Source organism: Heptranchias perlo, chromosome 28, assembly GCF_035084215.1.
Source record: "Heptranchias perlo isolate sHepPer1 chromosome 28, sHepPer1.hap1, whole genome shotgun sequence".
Lineage (NCBI taxonomy): Eukaryota > Metazoa > Chordata > Chondrichthyes > Hexanchiformes > Hexanchidae > Heptranchias > Heptranchias perlo.
This window is the reverse complement of record NC_090352.1, coordinates 34236092-34256476: the sequence shown is the minus strand read 5'-3', so window position 1 is coordinate 34256476 and position 20385 is coordinate 34236092. Positions and strand designations below refer to the sequence as shown.

Sequence of the window (20385 nt, the reverse complement as noted above, 5' to 3'; positions counted from 1 at the left end):
AAAATGAAAACTTCACAGGAAAGGGAGTAAAACACCTACATGTCTGATAGTTCTATTAAATTAGAGATCCTTTACTTTTAACAGAGCCTCGCTCCATGGATACTCAAAAAGACCTAATTCCCAATAGCATTCCTTTGCTTCCTCTCACTAGACAACAAGAGAGAGGGAAAAGCAATGAGTCATAACTCTGGTGACATCATATTAGGGTTGGGCCATGAATAGAGGCCCTTGGAATTCTATTGAGGTCCACGGGTGATGGTGAGGTAGACCGCACACGGCTCAGGCATCACTACCTCCTGTTTATTGGGTCGCCATCAGAATTTCTACCGTGCTCCCACAAACCAAATGAGTCAATTTTGTAAGGCATCCGTCCTTGTTACAGTTGTCTCTCCTGAAACCCTGTTTCTGTGCCATACAAAAAAGCATATTCTAAATCAGCTTTCGTAAGTTGAACTTTATTTGAACCCAACTTTAACACGTGAACTTGGTGTTTTTCAGAGGCTCGGCTGTTGCCAATGTTGTCTCTCAGTATTGTCAAGTTATTCTCCTGTTTGTATACATTCGATGGAAAAAGTTGTACGTTGGGACCTGGGCAGGTAATTTGCAGTCTATCTGCGTGCAACACTTGTTTCTTCAAAACGCTCTTAATTATTTGCTTTACACTTTTCTATCTCCCTCTCCTGAATCTTACTCCGATATACTCCCCTGGGTGGCAGCAACTCTCCAATACCTTACACAAGTGACCATTCTTCACTTGTGAGTCCAGGAAGCGAGTGTTGATAAGTTTTATAACCACTGAGGGGAGCACAGGTTAACTGATCCTGACCTGTTCACACTCACTTTCTGGCAGGGATCATTGGATAACAGTTGGGAGGAGAACCCCAGGCGGGGAGGGGGGGCCAGTGAAGGGGAGCTGAGGCCAGTTGTAATACCACTACCGTGTCAGCCATGGCTCAGTGGGTAGCGCTCTCGCATCTGAGTCAGAAGGTCATGGGTTCAAGCCCCACTCCAGAGACTTGAGCACAAAATCTAGGCTGCCACTCCAGTGCAGCACTGAGGGAGATGCCATCTTTCGGATGAGATGTTAAACCGAGGCTCCGTCTGCCCTCTCGGGTGGACGTAAAAAATCCCATGACACTATTTCTAAGAAGAGCAGGGGAGATCTCCCCGAAGTCCTGGGCAATATTCATCCCTCAACCAACATCACTAAAACAGATTATCTGCTCATTATAACATTTCTGTTTGTGGGACCTTGCTGTGCGCAAATTGGCTGCTGTGTTTCCTACATTACAACAGTGACTGTACTTCATTGGCTGTAATGAGGTCGTGATAGGTGCTATATAAATGCAAGATCTTTCTTTCTCTACAGCTGCCCCAACATGATCAGTTAAGCTAACACAGTCTAGGAATTGCATCTGGCATCTTACTGGTCTGTGTAGCTTGGTACCACATCAGGCAGTGCATTTACTCACTAAGCCATTGGGGGGGGGGGGGAGTTATAGGTACTTCTAAAAATAATTTTTCTTCATGATTTGTAAAGGAAAAAAATTGTAGAAAAATGCTATTGATTTTCCCCAGTTCCCCACGATCTTCCTGGGCCCACACCTTCTGTGGCTGAGAAAGAATGCACATAATCAGCACAGCTCCCTTGGCAGAGGGCACCTATCATTTCTTAACTGAGAGAGCAGGCCGGTGGTCATGCCAATATCAACTCCTGGAATGGGCACAAGAGAAGGCCAGGGTTAGTCGGCCACTAGTGTTGTGGAGAAATTTTTAGCGTTCACTCAGTGACTTCCCCTGATCGTATCACTGAGATTGAGAAATCAGTGTAAGCCCCAAATAGGGTTGCCAACTGTGGTTGGGCATATTCCTGGAGGTTTCATCACAAGACCTCTGAACGCCAACTGCTCCACCCCTACACTCCTAGCATTGGTTGCCCATCCTCGCGATGCACTGCCTTGTTCTGCCAATTGGAAAGCGAATGGACTCTTTGTTACCTGATTGGATGATTCTTGACTGTCAGTCAAACAGCCTTTCTTCCCATGTCCAATATTTTTATAACTAGTAAACAAAAGTATTCAAAGAATTTTTTTTTAAATACAATTTTATCATTGCCCCTAGGATTTTTCTCCTGGGTGTTGCTCGCAGCAGTGTCCTGGAGATTAGTCTTTAATTCCTGGAGACTCCAAGGCAATCATGGAGGTTTGGCAACCCTAGCCCAAAGCTTGACCTGAATTAAACTGGTCCTGAACATGGACTTGGATGATGGAGCAAACTGGATGGGTTGAACGGTCTCTTTTTGCTCCTCCTTCCTTTTCTCCTTATTTCTCTGACACTTCCTATACTGTGCCAGTAACTCCATTGTTTTTTTTAATATAGGCTGGTCCACTGAATGTCTGCAGGAGTGGGGGCAATTTACAAGGCTGGCAATTCCCAGCATGCTTATGCTATGTATTGAATGGTGGGCTTACGAAATAGGAACTTTCCTAGCAGGTAAATAAACTAACATCTATTCATCTGTTTGTATTTAATGATGAATTAAAACCCTTTAACAGCCAACACTGCTTCAAAGTAAGAGGCTCCTTATTTGTAGTGGGTTTCTTGAATTAGGGCCACATCAAACACCAACCTACCCAGCTTCACAAGAATCCTGGCCTTTCCAATGGAAGTTCAATGTCTCTCAGATTGGAGCCATATTAATTGCACAATAGAAATTGGATATGATCTGCAATCCATCCATTTTGGGTTGGGGATTAATACCTTCTGCCCATCCCAGCCATGTTATTTTCTGCAGACTCTGTCAAACACACTCACCCATTATGTTGTTCCCAAAGGATGCATACACAGGAAAAAAGAACCACCCAACAGGTCCCCTGTGAGGCCCTACTGTTAAACACTGCCCTCCAGTATTGGCCAAGTAAGGTGACAAGAGACCTTGAACAAAAAGTAGGGTAAAAAACAAATCAAATACCTTCAAAGGAGACAACCATGGACCAATTTCTCCTGACTGACCCTACTGCTTGATAATTGTTCTTGAAGGGTGCAGAGGCTGGAGGAGATTACAGATATAGAGGGAGGCCAAGCTATGAAGGGATTTGAAGATGAGGTCAAGGATTTTAAATTTAATGCATTGGGAGACAGGGGAGCCCGTATTGGTCAGCAAATGTGGGCATGATGGCAAGTAGGACCTAGTAAGGATCAGGATACAGGCAGTTGGGTTTTGAATAAGTTGGAGATTATGAAGGGTGTAGGATGAAAGGGCGGTAAGGAATTCATTGGAGAACCAGAGTCCAGCGGTGATGACAGTGTGGGTCAAGATTTCAGTGGCAGTGGGGGTGACATAGAGGTGGAAAAAGGCAATATTATTGAGGGGGAAGTAAACAGCCTTGGTGATGGTTGTGATGTGGGGGTTGAAGGTCGGCTCTGGGGCGAACAGGACATCAAGATTTCGCACGATCTCGTTCAGCCTGAGCAGCTCCTCCCCTTATCCCTCCGCAGAGGAAAATCAGCCCCATGTCTGCTATCCTATATTAAATCAAAAGAATATTGAAAAATCTTTTGCAATGAAACTTTTTTTTGAGGCGCACTAACGTGGCACGGTAGGAATGTCGGGGCATAGCTTCACTTCTGCTGGATGGCTGGTCTCGCACATGTTGTTGCTTGGTGGCACTGAGCAGGGGCTAGGCACTGCTTCTCAGGAAATGGAGGAGGAGAATCTGAGGGTGAGCCATCACCAGACCACTCAAACTTCAACCCTGCTGGCCTCTTTCTGCAAAGTTGGCCTTTAAGCAAGGTCGTCTCCATAAAGGTGGTGCTAAAGGCCAGGTTTCACACTGACCAGGGAGCAGGTCACTCGCCCACTCTCTCGGCTGCAGACCCCAGGGTGGGGGGAGAAAAATGGGAAAGAGGCAGTTAGAGGGTAGATCCCTGCTGGAAAAGCATGAGAAACTTGCTTGGCTCCTGTTGAAATGTTAATTCCTCCTAATATAGTTTCTGTCTCTTTAAGATTAATCACTCTAGCAAAGCTTCACTATATTGTTTCTCATTCACAGGATTAGTTAGTGAACTTGAACTTGGAGCCCAGTCTGTTATTTATCAAATTTTAACAGCAGTCTACATGGTAAGGCTGATGATTCTGTAGAACACAGATGTCTATGTATAAAGGTTGTCTGGACTAAAAACACTAAAAGTTTTCACACAAAAAATGTGCTACTTTAAAACATGAGCGATTATCTTTTTTGGGTCACTAATTTCTCATTGTTTGATTGAAGCAAATGTCAAATTGGTCGGCCAACGTAAAGTGGATTAATCGAAAACATTTATATCATGTTTATACCACGTTTGCTCAGTTTAATCAATTTGACTTTTCACAGGAACCAATCTGTGAAAAGTGGCTAAATAAAAAAATGGTAGCACCCGCTTACAAAAAAGGGCCTGTTTCCATAGTTACAACAGGCCTAAAAATATTCCTTAGAGTTTACACTCTCACATACAAGTCTTAAACCTTTTCTGTGAGAGGGTTGGAGGCGGGGGGGGTTACTGCTATGAATGTTTGTCTGGTCTCGGCTCTGGGACTAAAGAGTACCTGTGCCAATGCCACCTCTAACTCTACTTTTTATGACCGTCACATAACCGGCCTATAATTTCAGGTGATGTTTGTATGAGTTGGTCTAGTATTGGTCCAAATACTCGCTAATGGTATTTATTGGTAGGGTTGAGATTTGGTGGCCTCTTTCTGCAAAGTTGGCCTTTAAGCAAGGTCGTCTCTTTCTATAAAGGTGGTGCTTAAAGGTGGTTGTCTGTGCTTTACTTTCATAGTATCAGTATGTTACAGCACAGAGTCAGCCCAATGTGCCTCTTTGAAAGGGCTTTCCAATTAGTCCCATTCCCCTGCTCTTTTCCCATAGCCCTGTAAACTTTTTCCATTCAAGTATTTATCCAATTCCCTTTTGAAAGTTACTATTGAATCTGCTTCCACCGCCATTCCAGATCATAACAATTCTCTGCGTAAAAAACATTTCCCCATGTTGCCTCTGTCTCTTTTGCCAATCACCTTAAATCTGTGCCCTCTGGTTACTGACATCTTCTGCCACTGGAAACAGTTTCTCCTTATTTACTCTATCAAAACCGTTCATGATTTTGAACACCTCTATCAAATCTCCTCTTAACCTTTTCTGTTCTGAGGAGAACAACCCCAGCTTCTCCAGTCTCTCCACATAATTGAAGTCCCTCATCCCTGGCACCATTCTAGTAAATCTCTTCTGCACCCTCTCAGTCCTTTTTTGGGGTAAATTCACTAAGCTCGTGCTCCCGTGGGAGTTGTGCTTGAAGAGAGTATGGGTCAGAGAATTGATGCTGTATTGTAGTAGCCCGAGCTGCACTGTCATTAAGTGCAGATGCCCAATTGGAGTATGGGATTAGTGAATTTACCTTTATATGCTGTTGGCAGTTCCTGATAAGTAAGGAGGGAAGATCAGTAAATTAGTCAGATTAGCCTGCTCTTGCTCCCCCTCCCACTTAATGCGCAGCTACAAGGCAGCATTGGCAGAGATTTGGGGCCATGTCACCTGTCACTGCTCTGTTGGTTGGGGAATGGTGCGGGGATGCAGTCGTATTCCGCAATGTGTTCCTTCTTGCAGTAAGAAAGAACTAACTAAAAATAAAATGAGAAGGGTGCTAATGTATTGGCTGCCATGATGTGGAGATGCCGGTGATGGACTGGGGTTGACAATTGTAAACAATTTTACAACACCAAGTTATAGTCCAGCAATTTTATTTTAAATTCACAAGCTTTCGGAGGCTTCCTCCTTCCTCAGGTGAATGTTTCCACAACATTCACCTGAGGAAGGAGGAAGCCTCCGAAAGCTTGTGAATTTAAAATAAAATTGCTGGACTATAACTTGGTGTTGTAAAATTGTTTACAAATGTATTGGCTGTTACTGGTGTGCTAGTGCACTGCATCATGGAATAGTGGGATTTGGGAGCTCCCACTATACCGAGAGCTCCTGATCTCTGCCACACCACCTGGGGAAAGCAGATGTGAAAGTCTTCACTGGGTGGAGGGAGAGAGCAAGACCGACCTCTATCCATTCCCAGTCACCTCCAAACAGCCAGCTCAAGAGCTGCTCTGCCAGAGTTCTGGTTCAATGGTTTGTCCTCTTGGTCATAGAAAGGTGCAATGCATCCGAATCAGAATATATACCTTGTGTACATTGTACATTGTGCAGGTGTGAAACTAAACATTGAATATTGATTATTGGGTCAAGGAAAGAACAATATTGCAGTTATATAGCATCTTATCACATCCTCAAGACACGCCAAAGCACCTCAAACCAATGGAGTACTTTTGAAGTGTAGTCACTGTTATTACTTGGTAATTGTGACAGCCAATTTTTACATAGCAAGGTCCCACAAACAGCAAGTCAATGAATGTTTTTGGTTGTAAACAATTTTACAAAATTGTTTACAATTGTCATCACCGGCATCTCCACATAATGTTTTTGGTGCCATTGGTTGAGGGAAGAATGTTGGCCATGTCTCTGGGAGAGCTTCCTGTCCTTCCAATAGGGGCTATGAGATCTTTTACATCCACTTGAACGTTCAGATAGGGTCTCAGTTTAATATCTCACCTGAAAGACGGCACCTCCAACAGAGCAGCACTCCCTCAGCACTGCACTGAAGTGTCTGCCTAGATTATGCACTGGGTTCTAATCATAGCCTGGTCCCTGCCCTCTCATTCAAATCACATTCAGACATCCAAATGTTGCAGCAAAGGTCACTGGATAGTAATCAAGAGCAGGAATTTTGGTTTATCTTGTTCTCTTCCATAGTCCGAGGGCACTGAAACAAATTTTAATGCCCCTGTCTGGCTGAGACCAGCTAATTCCGCAAAGACTAGGGATTGAGACATTCCTGATCTGTGTGGCTTGGTGCTACAGCACGTGATGTTTTTCCATGAGGTCACTGCAGAGGGCAGATAGCTTAAAATAACATCATTGAGAGGAATCACATGAAGAGCAATATAAGGCAGTGCAAAAATAACAGTTTGGCTCTGAAATTATGCCTTGGGATATCAACGTACGGATACTTAATATGTTTGTCTGAAATTCCTCTCTGTGCTACTAGAGTGGAGACCTTAACCTGTTTGGAATAAATGGATTAACGCCTTTGCTAAAATGGCAAAGAGAGGAGTTTCATTAAGTATTCCAACATCAGATAACCACATGAGGGAGCAAGGAATAGAAGGATATGCTGATAGGGTTACATGAAGAGGAGTGGGAGGAGGCTCGTGTGGAGCATATACGCCAGCATAAACCAGTTGGGCCGAATGGCCTGTTTCTATGCTGTAGATTCTATGTAATTCTATGTGGTGTCCCGTGGCATAATTTCAGGGCTTGTGTGTTCTTTCCCCCACAGATACCTCTGGGATACAGTGTGGCTGCAAGTGTTCATGTGGGTAATGCATTGGGTGCTAGGAAGCCAGAGCAGGCTAAAAACTCTGCTAAAGTTGCACTGTGGTGCATTGGTGAGTCCCTAGTTTATAATTCATTGTGCTATTTGACTTAAACTGTGCTCATTCAAGTAATGGAATGTTCGCCTAATTTTTTATCCTTTTCTTCTCTTCCTCGTAGCTTGCTTTTTACCTGCTAATCATCTTCCCCATCTCTCATGAAGGTGCCATGTGCCCTCCAGTACCTTGCCTAAATGGCCGTTCTTCATGTGCCAGCCATGACAGCGAGCATGGGCATGCTATTTGACTGCAGGGGGCAGCACAGCTGAGCTTGATATGTCCTTATCACCACACCCCCTCCCCACACACACGGACAAACACGTACACACACCCAGGAGGATAGCAATCAGCAAATGAAAGCTTGATCCACTTTCTCTTCCCTAACCAGGGGCATTGAACCCAATAGTAGCCCCTTAATTGCCACGTTGTTTGGGACCAGTTAACTCAGCATGGACCAAGAGTCAGACCAGGAACCTTCCTGGTTTGCATGGTCCAGCTTCTCACTGCCTTAAACCTCCCATGCCACCAGACACTTTTCATCCATTTATGTCCAGAGTGTATTCTAGATATGAGAATAAGATTCAGCTCAGTGCAACCATTTACACAAATATACTTTGTTGATTAGATTGCATTTATTCAAGAACGTCACGTCTCTGCTATATCTGACACTAGTGCAATTCCTGCCTTCTAATGCCAATGTTATCAGTGCATCTTACCTGGCAACTCAAGTTGGCGTGCAAGCATGGATCAACATGGGACATGACGTGTCCTTGCCTATATGGGTGTGCTGATGTACTGAGTTTCAGAGGAAGCCACACAGACTAGGTGCTTCAGGCTCCTCTGAAACTCAGTGCATCAGCACGCCCGTGCAGGCAAGGACACGTCATGTCCCATGTTGATCCATGCTTGCACGCCAACTTGAGCTGATCTCATGTTGGTGAGTACCAATGGTGGCAGAAAAAGTCATTGACCACGCTGGAGCGTCGTGTCAGCTCCTCGAGTTGTGCCGGTCGAAAATAATCAGGCGGAAAGATTTTGCATCAAGTCATGTGGATGATGGTGAAAGGTGGGGGACAAAAGAGATTCAGAATTGTTGTTTTCTTTTAAGTGGAACTTATAATAGATTAGCTGGTCAGAATTATTTGTATGTCAAACGTTAAATAGTAATTTCTTGTGCTTCCCCTTGAACAGCGGTCTGCGCTTTGGTGATGTGTGTGATACTGGGAGCGGTAAGGGACGTGGTGGGTTATATCTTCACCACTGACAAGTTAGTAAAAAAAAAGACAATTCTACAAACATTAAAAACTCAACTGTGTATAATTTACAAAGTGAATTCAGAAATGTCTGAAAGCTCTCTTGACACTCCTCTCTCCCTCTTACAGAGACATTATTCAATTAGTTGCGGATATATTACCATTAATCATTGCTAGCCATTTGATTGATGCCATTGCTGTGAGTATTTCAACAGAACCATTAATAATTTATGCAAATATTTTCAGTTGTTCCAAAACAAAAAAGTTTCAGGTTGAACTCAAAAGTGCAGGGATATTTTCTCCTTCAATGCAACCAGCGCACCTGTGCCCATCGGGATTGCATATCAGCGTGCCCACTCTGTGATTTTCCATTCTTCAATCCCCAGGAAAAAGTCACACCACGCTGTAGTTATCACATTGCTGTGGAGACTGCAGCCACAGAATAAATGGCCACCTGGGTTTGATCTGAACAACTTCTACCCTATGACTTCACAAATTCAGAAAAATAGTTTCCATTTGCTGCTTTTCACTAAAGTTTAATCAAACGAAGCAAGATAGTGAGCTTCACACTGTAGAAAACATCGGAACAAGGAATAGGCCATTCAGCCCCTTGGGCCTGCTCCGCCATTCAATTAGATCATGGCTGATCTGTACCTGAACTCCAATTACCTGCCTTGGCTCCATATCCCTTGATACCCTTACCTAAAAGAAAGCAAAATTGATGGTGTTGTAACTGTAATATGTTCTAATTGTCTATTATACAGGCCGTGAGCGGTGGAGTGTTAAGAGGAGCTGGGAAGCAAAAACTGGGCGCTATCGGTAACCTAGTGGGATTTTATCTAATTGGGTTTCCCATCGGAATCTCACTGATGTTTGCAGCAAAACTTGGAATCTTGGGTAGGAAATTGTTTCGTAATGATTCTTTCTTCTCCTCTCCTGAAGGCTTGGCTACTTTCTGGGATACTCTCCCACCAGCACTGGCTGTTCTCTGCGACCTCACCCGAATGGCCATTCTTTGTGCATGAGCGCAGCCATCGAGTGGGGTTGGGGCGAGTACTGCAACTCCGCCTGATTCTGTTCTCACCCAGTGTCCGCACAAGGACATTTACCAGCACGGGTCACTGGAGAACAACCAGGAGCGGGAACCTGGCTGTTTTTTTTTAACCCTCTTCCCTCCCTGACCCAGTGGCACTAATGCACATTTTGCCACTACTATAGCGAAGCTGGCTGAGATCTCCTAACTCAACCTGGAGCAGGGATGAAATATGCAACCTTCTGGTTTATCGACCATGGATCGTCTCACGTCCTTAACAGGAGTCCTAAAACATATTAAGAAATGTCCAAGCGTTATTAGGGTCAGTAACCAGAGGACAAAGATTCAAAATATGCCATTTAGAACCGAGAGGAGGAGAAATTTCTTCACTCAGAGGGTGGTGAACCTGTGGAATTCTCTACCACAGAAGGCAGTGGAGGCCAAATCATTAAATATATTCAAGAAGGAGATAGATATATTTCTTAATGCTAAAGGGATCAAGGGATATGGGGAAAAAGCGGGAACAGGGTACTGAGTTAGACGATCAGCCATGGTCATTTTGAATGGCGGAGCAGGCCTGAAGGGCCAAATGGCCTACTCTTGCTCCTATCTTCTGTGTTTCTATGTTTAAAACAACTGGCAAAGGAAGCAGAAGGGAGATGAGGAGAATTTTTTTTACGCAGCGAGTTGTTATCATCTGGAATGCGCTGCCTGAAAGGATGGTGGATGCAGATTCAATAGTAACTTTCAGAAGGGAAATGGACATAAGCTTGAAAAGAAATCATTTGCAGGGCTATGGGGAAAGAGCAGGGGGAGTGGGACTAATTGGATAGAAAAGGAGAAAAAGTTGGGAGGGAAAACTCAACAGCCTTGTTTCAGTACTCACCGTTCCATTAATATTTTGCAGGTCTCTGGTCTGGAATGTTAATTTGTGTGGCTGTACAATGCGTTTTCCTTCAGACAGTGATTTACAGGATCAACTGGAATGAAGCATCTGATCAGGTAAGAGCTGATAATAGACATTAGATATTACACCATTTTTTTTTCTTCTCTTCCCATTCCCCTTGTCTCCCCGCACCATGCACTGCACCCAGCTGGGAGAGAGAAAGCCATTGTGTCTCCACTGCTCTGTCAATGTCATTCTTCATCTGGCCACCAGGGGGGGGATCCGAGATAGTCTCTGGGTGACTGTGCCGCCATGCTGCCTGCCACCCAATAGGAAAGTGCCTGGCTTTCCCTCAGTGCCCACCTCCCCCAACAGCACAGCTGGGATCAGGACTTCACTGCCTGGGGAATCACAGATGCAAATCACTCTGTGGCACATTGCACGGGAACTCTGAGACACTATGCCACCTGTCCACATGGTGAATTGGGCATAATGCTCCTTTTAAAGGAAGGGTCTGATTCTCAATATTCCTGCTAAAATCAAACCGAGAGAGAGACTGGGTGGTGCAGCCGCTTAGCGCATTGTCTGTTCACCTCTGCTACTTGGGTTTGAATACAGCTCAGACTGATGGGTTGAGGGGCTCCACACTCTGTACATAACCAGAACTAAAAGTTCCCAGCGCAGGGCACTTTGAGATTTGCCTCTAGGCTGCTCTGCAAGACTAAAATGATTGGAGCTGCCTCCTGGCCCACATGTTAATTTTAAATCTGAGATTTTTGTTAACCAAAGGTATTAAGGGATACGGGGCTAAGGCGGGTATATGGAGTTAGGTCACAGATCAGCCATGATCTCATTGAATGGCGGAACAGGCTCGAGGGGCTAAGTGGCCAACTCCTATTCCTATTTTCCTATGTTCCTACATGTAGCAGACCATAGTATACACCATGGGGCAAGTGAGGGCTTGCAAAGAACGTGTTCGCTCTCCCTGGCCTTTCCCTCTCCCTTAATGAAGGTTTTTGTGGTTTGTTTAAAGGCTCTAGTTAACGCAGGTGTGAAGAAAGATGTGGACACCTCTCACAGCACCTCTGGTGGCCAAACTGAGGATATTTCAACAGGTATGGAGAATTTTATGCCAACCTTTAATCACTCTCTGTTTAATAAAAAAAAAATGCAGAGAAACTTTTACAGTCTAAATTATTACCATGGGGAAGGGGATGGGGGCTTATAGTTAAAGAGTGATTAAGTTTCCATGGGCAGTTTTCATTATAAATGTGGACGCGGGAATTTATAATATGTACAGCTGACAGGAAGAACGAGCAGATATAAAATTTTTAATATATATCAGTGGTCATTCCGTGTGGTGTTGCATATGGGGAGTTAAGTCCATGTGTAGCCTTCAGGTGAAGTGAGCTAGAGGATGGAGGATAATTGGTCCAATGCACTCAGATATAATTCAGTTCCTTTGTTAACTTCTAGTTCATCAGGAGAAATAATCATGCTGCAGGAATTAAAATAAGATATTTTAATGCATCATTTTAAACATTGGAAAAAATTATCAAGGGATTATCTACATTAAGGATGCGGGGGGATTAAAATTCTAATGTGTGCTATTTTTAGTAAGCTACTTAATGTGTTTGCATGAAATCCCTGTGTGCACTAATTTAATGTGGAATTTGGTGTGAACTTATGAACCAGTACATTAAAAATAGAGCACAGAGGAAGGTCAACCCCTGAAAGTACTAGGCCCACCATGAGTTCTGGTTAGCATTCAGGAACTCCTGATTATTCAGTAGAGTAAGGATTTTTAAAATTATATCCCCTCGTTGGGTACCCTACCTACGTCATTCCCTGGCCCCAAGAACGCAGATATAATTCAGTCCCAATGTCAAAGACATATAAAGAATCATAGAATGAAACAGCACATAAGGAGACCATTCGGCCCATCATGCCTGTGCCAGCTCTTTGAAAGAGCTATCCAATTAGTTCCACTCCACTGCTCCTTCCCCGTAGCCCTGCAAATTTTTCTTCTTCAACTATTTATCCAATTCCCTTTTGATAATCGTGTTGTTTCTTTTCTATATTGTCATTATAAATTCCAGTGTCATAATGAAAACTACCTATGTAAACTTATCACACTGTAATTGCACCCTCCTGCCAGTGGTGGCAGTACAGCACCTCCACTGGTGGGAGGGTGTAATTACAATGTGACAAGTTTCCATTGTAAATGCGGATGTAGGAACTTATGAGAGAAAAATATTGGCAGAAAATGTGTGCAATTGTTAAGATTTTTAATATTTTATATATAGGTAATTGTTAGGATTGTAGCTTCACCATTGGTCAGTAACCACGGAGAATGTCACCCACCTTCTCACAATTTCAGGGTAAATTCAGTGGTCCCTTGCTCCCAGTTGGGAGCTGTGCTCAAAGAGTGTGTAGGTCAGAGAATCAGGGGCTATAATTCTGTAATTATCTCTTTCCCATGCTCCCTGTTGAGCACAAGTCTTCTATCAGGAACATGGATTCGCTAAACTTGCCTCTTGGCTTACTGGTACAATATTGAACTTACAACATTTCATTATCATTTTCCTTTACAGATATCTGTTCAGGAAACATTGCAGTCATTATATTGGGAGATATCAGTCAAGTGGAGAATAACATAGAAACAGAACAACTGAGAGAAGATTCTTCTGCACCGAAAATGAGTGTTACCACAGATCGAGAAATGTTGTCCGTGAAACAACTGATCGTTCGTCGTGGACTAGCCTTCCTTTCAGGACCGCTTATACTGGCAATTGGACTATTGGTACGGGACATGTAGACTCTAATGAACTTCGCAGAGAAAAGCAGGGATCAAGGTTACTTTCTGCAGCATGAGCGGCAACCATGAGAGGCTTTGACCGAAGATTAAGGAAATCAAAGATTGCGCAGAGCATGACTGCTACTACAGGCAAACTGGGAAATTCTAGTCTACTACCAACTACATAGAATTACATAGAATGTACAGCACAGAAAGAGGCCATTCCACCCAACATGTCCATGCCAGTGTTTATGATCCACATGAGCCTCCTCCCACCCTTCTTCATCTCACCCTATTAACATATCCTTCTATTCCTTTCTCCCTCATGTGTTTATCTAGCTTTCCCTTAAATGCATCTATCCTATTTGCCTCAACTACTCCTTGTGGTAGCGAGTTCCACATTCTAACCATTCTCCTGAATTCCCTATTGGATTTATTAGTGACTATCTTATATTTATGGCCCCTAGTTCTGGTCTCTGCCACAAGTGGAAACATTTTATCTATGTCTATCCTATCAAACCCTTTCATAATTTTAAAGACTTCTATCAGGTCATCCCTCAGTCTTCTCTTTTCTAGAGAAAAGAACCCCAGCCTGTTCAATCTTTCCTCCTCCAGATCCTCTATATCCTTTTTAGGATATTCAATAGAGAGAGCATCATTGGCAATGCTCAGTTATAAACCGATTCCCAATCATCTGATGGACAGTTCACATTCCAGTTAAATACTATAGAAAGGAGGAGGGAATTTTCATCTTCACTGCTTGGGCAGTAAACTGGCGGAGCGGATTGCCCATCCGTTATAGAACGCACACAATTTTCAATGAGAATTGGGTGGGTTCTATAACAGACAGGCGATCTGCTCCTCCAGTTTACCATCCAAGTGGTGAAGGTGACAATGACCCCCTTATATGTTACCTCATTGTTAGAGCTCTTAATCCATCCAACAATGAATGAGAAAGGAATCACAACTATATTATGGTTTTAAAGAAAGCACTTTCAACAGCTCACATTTAGCTTACAATTGCAGACTGGCTGACTTGTTGAGTCTATATCTAACTGGTTGCCTCATTGCAACATTGATGGCAACAGCTGCTGGTATTAAGGGAAGAATGTCTCTAAATTCACATCTTTCTTCCTTCGAAACAAATAAATATTTACATTTATTTATAACCAAATGGTTTCTTTATCACTTTTTTCTACTTTTATATACATTATTAGTAATCCTGAAATATAATATACTCGAATGTATATGTTCACCTGCACAACAACAATGGCTACACTTCATAAGTAGTTCATTGGCTGCGAAGTGCTTTGGGACATCCTGAGGATGTGAAAGGTGCTATATAAATGCAAGTCATTTTCTCTTTACTTCCAGTAATTATCTATACAAAACTGTATCCAGAAACGTTAACCTTATAAATAGGGCCTGATTATCTGAATGCACCCTCCTAGCAAGTGAGACTCTGCACTGGGTGCATGCATTGGAAAATCCGACTGTACATCAAGAGATCCCAGTGAGGGGCGACACTCGCAGGGAGCACTATATGGGAAATCACATGCCTGCGATTTTATTATCGTTTAAAACACACATGTTCAACAGGCCAAAGATAGCTTACCATCTCTCGATATTCCCAAAGAAAACGAGCCAGGCCCCGTGCATCTGGTGGTGCCCGCACTTTAAAGCATGCACCATCACTCATTCTCTCCTTCACAAGAACCAGCCCAGAGTCATCTACCTTGGGGGGGGGGGGAGGAATTAGAGAATAAAACAGAGGCGGGGGGTCCACTGGGGGGAAATACAGAGCATAACCGAGGAGTAGCAGCTGCTCAGTATGCCTCACTCCTTGGCTGAAGAGCCTCGGGATCCAGATCTCACAGGTCCTGCTTTTAAAAGAAGGATGTTTGCAGAGCATCAAACATTTGTGCAGGCACTGGGGTCATGCCAGGGTGGCAGCTGCAGATGGCAGCTCAAATGGAGCAGTCGGCTAGATGCATAGTCAACATGTGGCCAGATCATTTTGCCTCACTCCAGTATGCCCGGCCAATTGTGACATCTTCAGCGGCAACTGCAGCGCTGGCCCCCACAACAGAGGCTTTAGAGACGTACAGTGCTTCTTCCATAGATGCTTAGACTGCTGCCGTAGAGCCCCCAGGTGCCAGATTTGAGAGGGCTGTCTCTGTGGCTTTGACAGTCTCAGTAATCAGATAGAGAGAACCACAAGGCATGGCGTCACTGATTTCATTGGTACCATCAGGTTTGTTTTCCTGCAGGTCAGTCGGTGGCAGTGCCCAGTACTAGTGATGGGCATAGATGTTGATGCTGGCTCTGAGGATGGCAGCACACGCGGGCCTCTCAACAGCCCCCTCAACAGCTGCCAATGCGGCCAAAAACACAGTGCTAGGCTGCCCGTAGAGCAGCACAAGGGGTGCAGCTGGCAGCAACAACAACAACTTGCATTTATATAGCGTCTTTAACATAGTAAAAACGTCCCAAGGCGCTTCACAGGAGCGTAATCAAACAAAAATTGACACCGAGACAAAGAAGGAGCTATTAGGACAGGTGACCAAAAGCTTGATCAAAGAGGTAGGTTTTAAGCAGCATCTTAAAGGAGGAGAGAGAGGTAGAGAGGCGGAGAGGTTTGGGGAGGGAATTCCAGAGCTTAGGGCCTAGACGGCTGAAGGCACGGCCGCCAATGACAGAGCGAAGGAAGTGGGGGATGCACAAGAGGCCAGAGTTGGCGGAACGCAGAGATCTCAGGGGAAGTTACAGAGTCCATCTCAGGACTTAGCTGCCATAAGACAAAGGCCATATCAGCCCTAGAAGGCTCCAATAGCAACAGAGCAGTTAGCCATCTCATGCATTCCAGCCATGGACGCAGCATCTAGGAGGAGCGCAAAGTTGGGGCGAGGTGCACATTCTTTGCACGAGGAGAAGCCCGAGGGGAGCTTTTAACTGTTGGGCAGTTGGCCGGCGGAATACGCGAGAGACTTTCAGAGACTTGGTCCATTTTAACAGCCAGGCCCTCATTAACGTAGGTGTGACTAGCTGACCACCCAAAATGGGCGTCCAGAGGCAGTTCGCTGGGTTCTAGCTGGCGAATATCGGTTGGCTCTGATATTGTGGGGGGGAGCTCATGCTGGCAATAGCCCAAACTTTCTTTGTGGGGCCTGGAGGGCCTTGAGGTCCTGCCCACATTAACAAATTTTACACTGACCTGTAAAGGCCTCAGCTTCTTGTCCGCCAGGTTTTGCTGAGTGAAGCATCCGCAGAGGACTCTCCACCCTGTAGGCCGTTAAGATAGTTTGGGATTCTATGTACGTCATAGGGTGGCAGTTTACATGTATTCATGAGGTTCCCACCTGAATCAGGTGGACGCTGCAACTATCTAACAAAACAATAGGCATAGGAAAAAGATTGACTATGTTCTCTGGCTACTGTGCCTAATGCCACAGGAGATTCACAGGAGCGATTATCAAACAAAGTCTGACACCGAGCCACATAAGGAGATATTAGGACAGGTGACGAAAAGCTTGGTCAAAGAGGTAGGTTTTAAGGGGCATCTTAAAGGAGGGGAGAGAGAGGCAGAGAGGATTAGGGAGGAAATTCCAGGGTTTAGGCTCTAGGTAGCTGAAGGCACAGCCGCCAATAGTGGAGCGATGAAAATCGGGGATGCGCAAGAGGCCAGAATTGGAGGAACGCAGATATCTCAGAGGGTTGTAGGGCAGGAGGAGGTTACAGAGATGGGTAGGGGCAAGGCCATGGAGGAATTTGAAAACAAGGTTGAGAATTTTAAAATCAAGACATTGCCGGACCAGGAAGCCAATGTCAGCGAGCACATCTACTAATATATATATATATACTTCTATTTAGAAAGCATGTTCCCTGCATCCCATCGTTTCAGCTTAGCTAATAGCAAGTAGTAAAGCCATATAGACCAGGAAGATCCCAAGTTCAATCTCCATCCTGCATTGAGTTGGTTGATCTCTCCCAAGACACTGGTAGCGACAGTACAGTTAGCCTCACTGCCTCTGGTATAAGGTGCACAAGATCAGAAAGGATTTGCGCTGATGATCAGTATCCAGAGACCTCTATTTGAACTTCATATGTGTGAGTACAGGATTGGGTTCCACTGTGATATACCCAAATTCCATTTGCCCGCTGAAACTCACCATCTAGGCTGATACATGAAGAATGGGTGAGGCACTGGAGGCCATCTAGAATCCATGGAACTGTACCCATGAATAACTCAAGAATAAAGAAAGGGAACAGTGCTGTATTTCCTCCAGTGAGAACGTTCACTCTAATTGTACCAGTGCACAAAGTACTATGATTACTATGGGAGGGCTAATTCTTAAAGGATTCTGACTTTCAATTGCATTGTGAGAGTAGGATAAGGGGACACAGGTTCAAACTAGTAAAAGGAAAATTCAGAACAAACAGTGATCAACATGTGGAACAAACTTCTAGGACGAGTCATGGAGGTAAAAACCCTGGAACCTTTTGAGAAACAATTAGATGCTGTAATGAGTAGGAGCGGGAGGGTGTAATCTGTAGGATACTTCCAGGTGTATGAATTAAGATGGGCTGAATGGCCTTCCTCTTCCATGGATGAAGGACTTCAGTTATGTGGCGAGACAACAGAAGCTGGGATTATTCTCATTAGAGCAGAGAATGTTAAGGGGAGATTTAATGGAGGTGTTCAAAATTACAAGGGGTTTTGATCGAGTAAATAGGGAGAGTTTCCAGCAGCAGGAGGGTCAGTAACCAGAGAACCCAGATTTAAGTTTCATTGGTCAAAGAAGCAGAAGAGAGATGAGGCGAATTGTTTTTACGCAGCAAATGATCTGGGATGCACTGTCTGAAAGGGCGGTGGAAACAGATTCAATAGTAACTTTCAAAAGGGAATTGGATTATATACTTGAAAAGGAAGAATTTTCAGGGCTATGGGGAAAGAGCAGGGGAGTGGGACTAATGGGATAGCTTTTACAAAGAGCCAGCACAGGCATGATGGGCTGAATGGCCCCCTTATGGGCTGTATGAACCTATGATCTTGTGACCTATAATGAATAATTAATGGTGACTATTTTGAAACTCTTTATATCATGTTGAATGGGTAATTAGTTTGGAAGGTCAGTTTAACTATTCTTGGCTCCTTCTCTTATCCTGTCACTTTTTGATGGTCAGTAGTTATAGATTATTTTGCAGTAGTAGCTCTAAAGTAAATCTTAATCCTGATAAATATATAACTGCTTTGACTCTGAAAATTATGCTTAGATCAGGATCTCAATAAACTAGATTACAAGCTGGGAATTTTCCAAGCTTTTGGGCACAGTCTATTTAATAATTAATTGCATAATTCAATGTAACATGGAGTGACAGAAAACACCTCACAAAGTCATGTTTTGCCCAATAGTGGTTAGACTTCTGCATCTTGCTGCCGTCTCAGAATGTCACAAGGTATCGGGGAGGGGGGGTGGTGATTAGCTGATCCTAGCTCATCCAACCAGAAAGAACTTACAGTTCCACGACATTTCTTGATTAGATTCCAAGATTTTTTTTGCTTCTCCTCCCCTCCCTGGAAGTCCATTCAATGTGTAGAAAAACTCCTTGACTTCAGTCCTAAATTTGCCTTTTATCTGATTAAGCCTCTTCTCTTAACCGACATGTTTGAAGTTGAACTAGTGTTCCCTGATTTACATTTTCTACGTCATTTACTGTATTTTTCTCTCTGAGGTAGGCCTCACTTAGCTGCCTTCTTGTAAAGGCTGAAAAAGCCCAAGAGTCTCCAGCCTTCCCTCATAACTCAAATTCTCTGACATTCGGTCTTACGGCTCTTCTAAGTATCAGCTGTGGCTCAGTTGGTAGCACTCGTGCCTCTGAGTCAGCAGGTTGTGGGTTTAAGAGTCCCATTCCAGAGACTTGAGCACAAAGTCTAGGTTGACGCTCCAGTGGAGGGGTGCTGCACTGTCTTTCAGATCAGACGTTAAACCGAGGCCCTGTCTTCCCTCTCAGGTGGACCTAAAAGCTCCCATGGCACTATTTGAAGAAGAGCAGTGAAGTTCTCCCCATTGCCCTGGCCAATATTGATCCCTCAACCAACGTCATTATCGCATGGCTGTTTGTGGGATCTTGCTGTGCGCAAATTGGCTGCTGCGTTTCCGACATTCCAACAGTGACTACACTTCAAAAGTACTTAATTGGCTGTAAAGTGCTTTGGGATGTCCTGAGGTCATGAAAGGCGCTGTATAAATGCAAGTCTCTCGTGTCCAGGGCTTGAATATCTTTTGTGTATTGATGACCAAAACTAACTACAATACCCCAAAGTGCTGTCTGACCAGAGGACTGTACAGTGTCAGCATAACAGCCTCTGGCTTGCACTCTACTGCTTGGGCTATAGAATTCAACATTCTATACGCTTTGTTGATTGCTGCTATGCAGTGACTGAATATATTAAGTACCAAGTCTATTAATATCCCAGCTTTCTTTCAATTTTACCCTTTAGCTATTTCAACACCGTTCATGGAATGCATAAATCATCCAATATGACCAGATGAGCTCTGAGTCCAAGTTGATTAAATTAGAAAGTGTAGAGGTCCCATCACCAATCCTCAGTGTGAAATGTGGTGGTGAATTAACTATTGTGTATCGAACATTAAAAAAAACTGATTGTGCTTGGATCTGGAATTCCATATAATGGAAATGAATGGGAAGTGTTTTCCTGCATTGGATTATTATACAATTACATAGAATTAAATAGAATTTACAGTACTGAAACAGGCCATTCGGCCCAACTGGTCTATGCCAGCATTTATGCTCCACACAAGCCTCCTCCCTACTTCATCTAAACCCATCGGCATATCCTTCTATTCCTTTCTCCCTCAAGTGTTTATCTAGCTTCCTAGTGGA

General features: G+C 44.0%; 1 protein-coding gene across 1 annotated transcript in view; it reads left to right on the top strand.

Moving 5' to 3' along the window:
• The window catches only part of LOC137345034 (multidrug and toxin extrusion protein 1-like), a 33296-nt gene extending 18678 nt beyond the window's left edge, over positions 1–14618 (top strand). Inside the window, exons 8-17 of the mRNA XM_068008433.1 lie at positions 499–596; positions 2380–2493; positions 4053–4120; positions 7417–7525; positions 8702–8777; positions 8893–8962; positions 9528–9660; positions 10704–10798; positions 11716–11797; positions 13277–14618. Coding sequence (XP_067864534.1) covers positions 499–596; positions 2380–2493; positions 4053–4120; positions 7417–7525; positions 8702–8777; positions 8893–8962; positions 9528–9660; positions 10704–10798; positions 11716–11797; positions 13277–13500 — 1069 coding nt within the window. The 3' untranslated portion in view covers positions 13501–14618. The remainder of the gene's footprint in view (positions 1–498; positions 597–2379; positions 2494–4052; positions 4121–7416; positions 7526–8701; positions 8778–8892; positions 8963–9527; positions 9661–10703; positions 10799–11715; positions 11798–13276) is intronic.
• The last annotated feature ends 5767 nt before the right edge of the window (positions 14619–20385 follow it).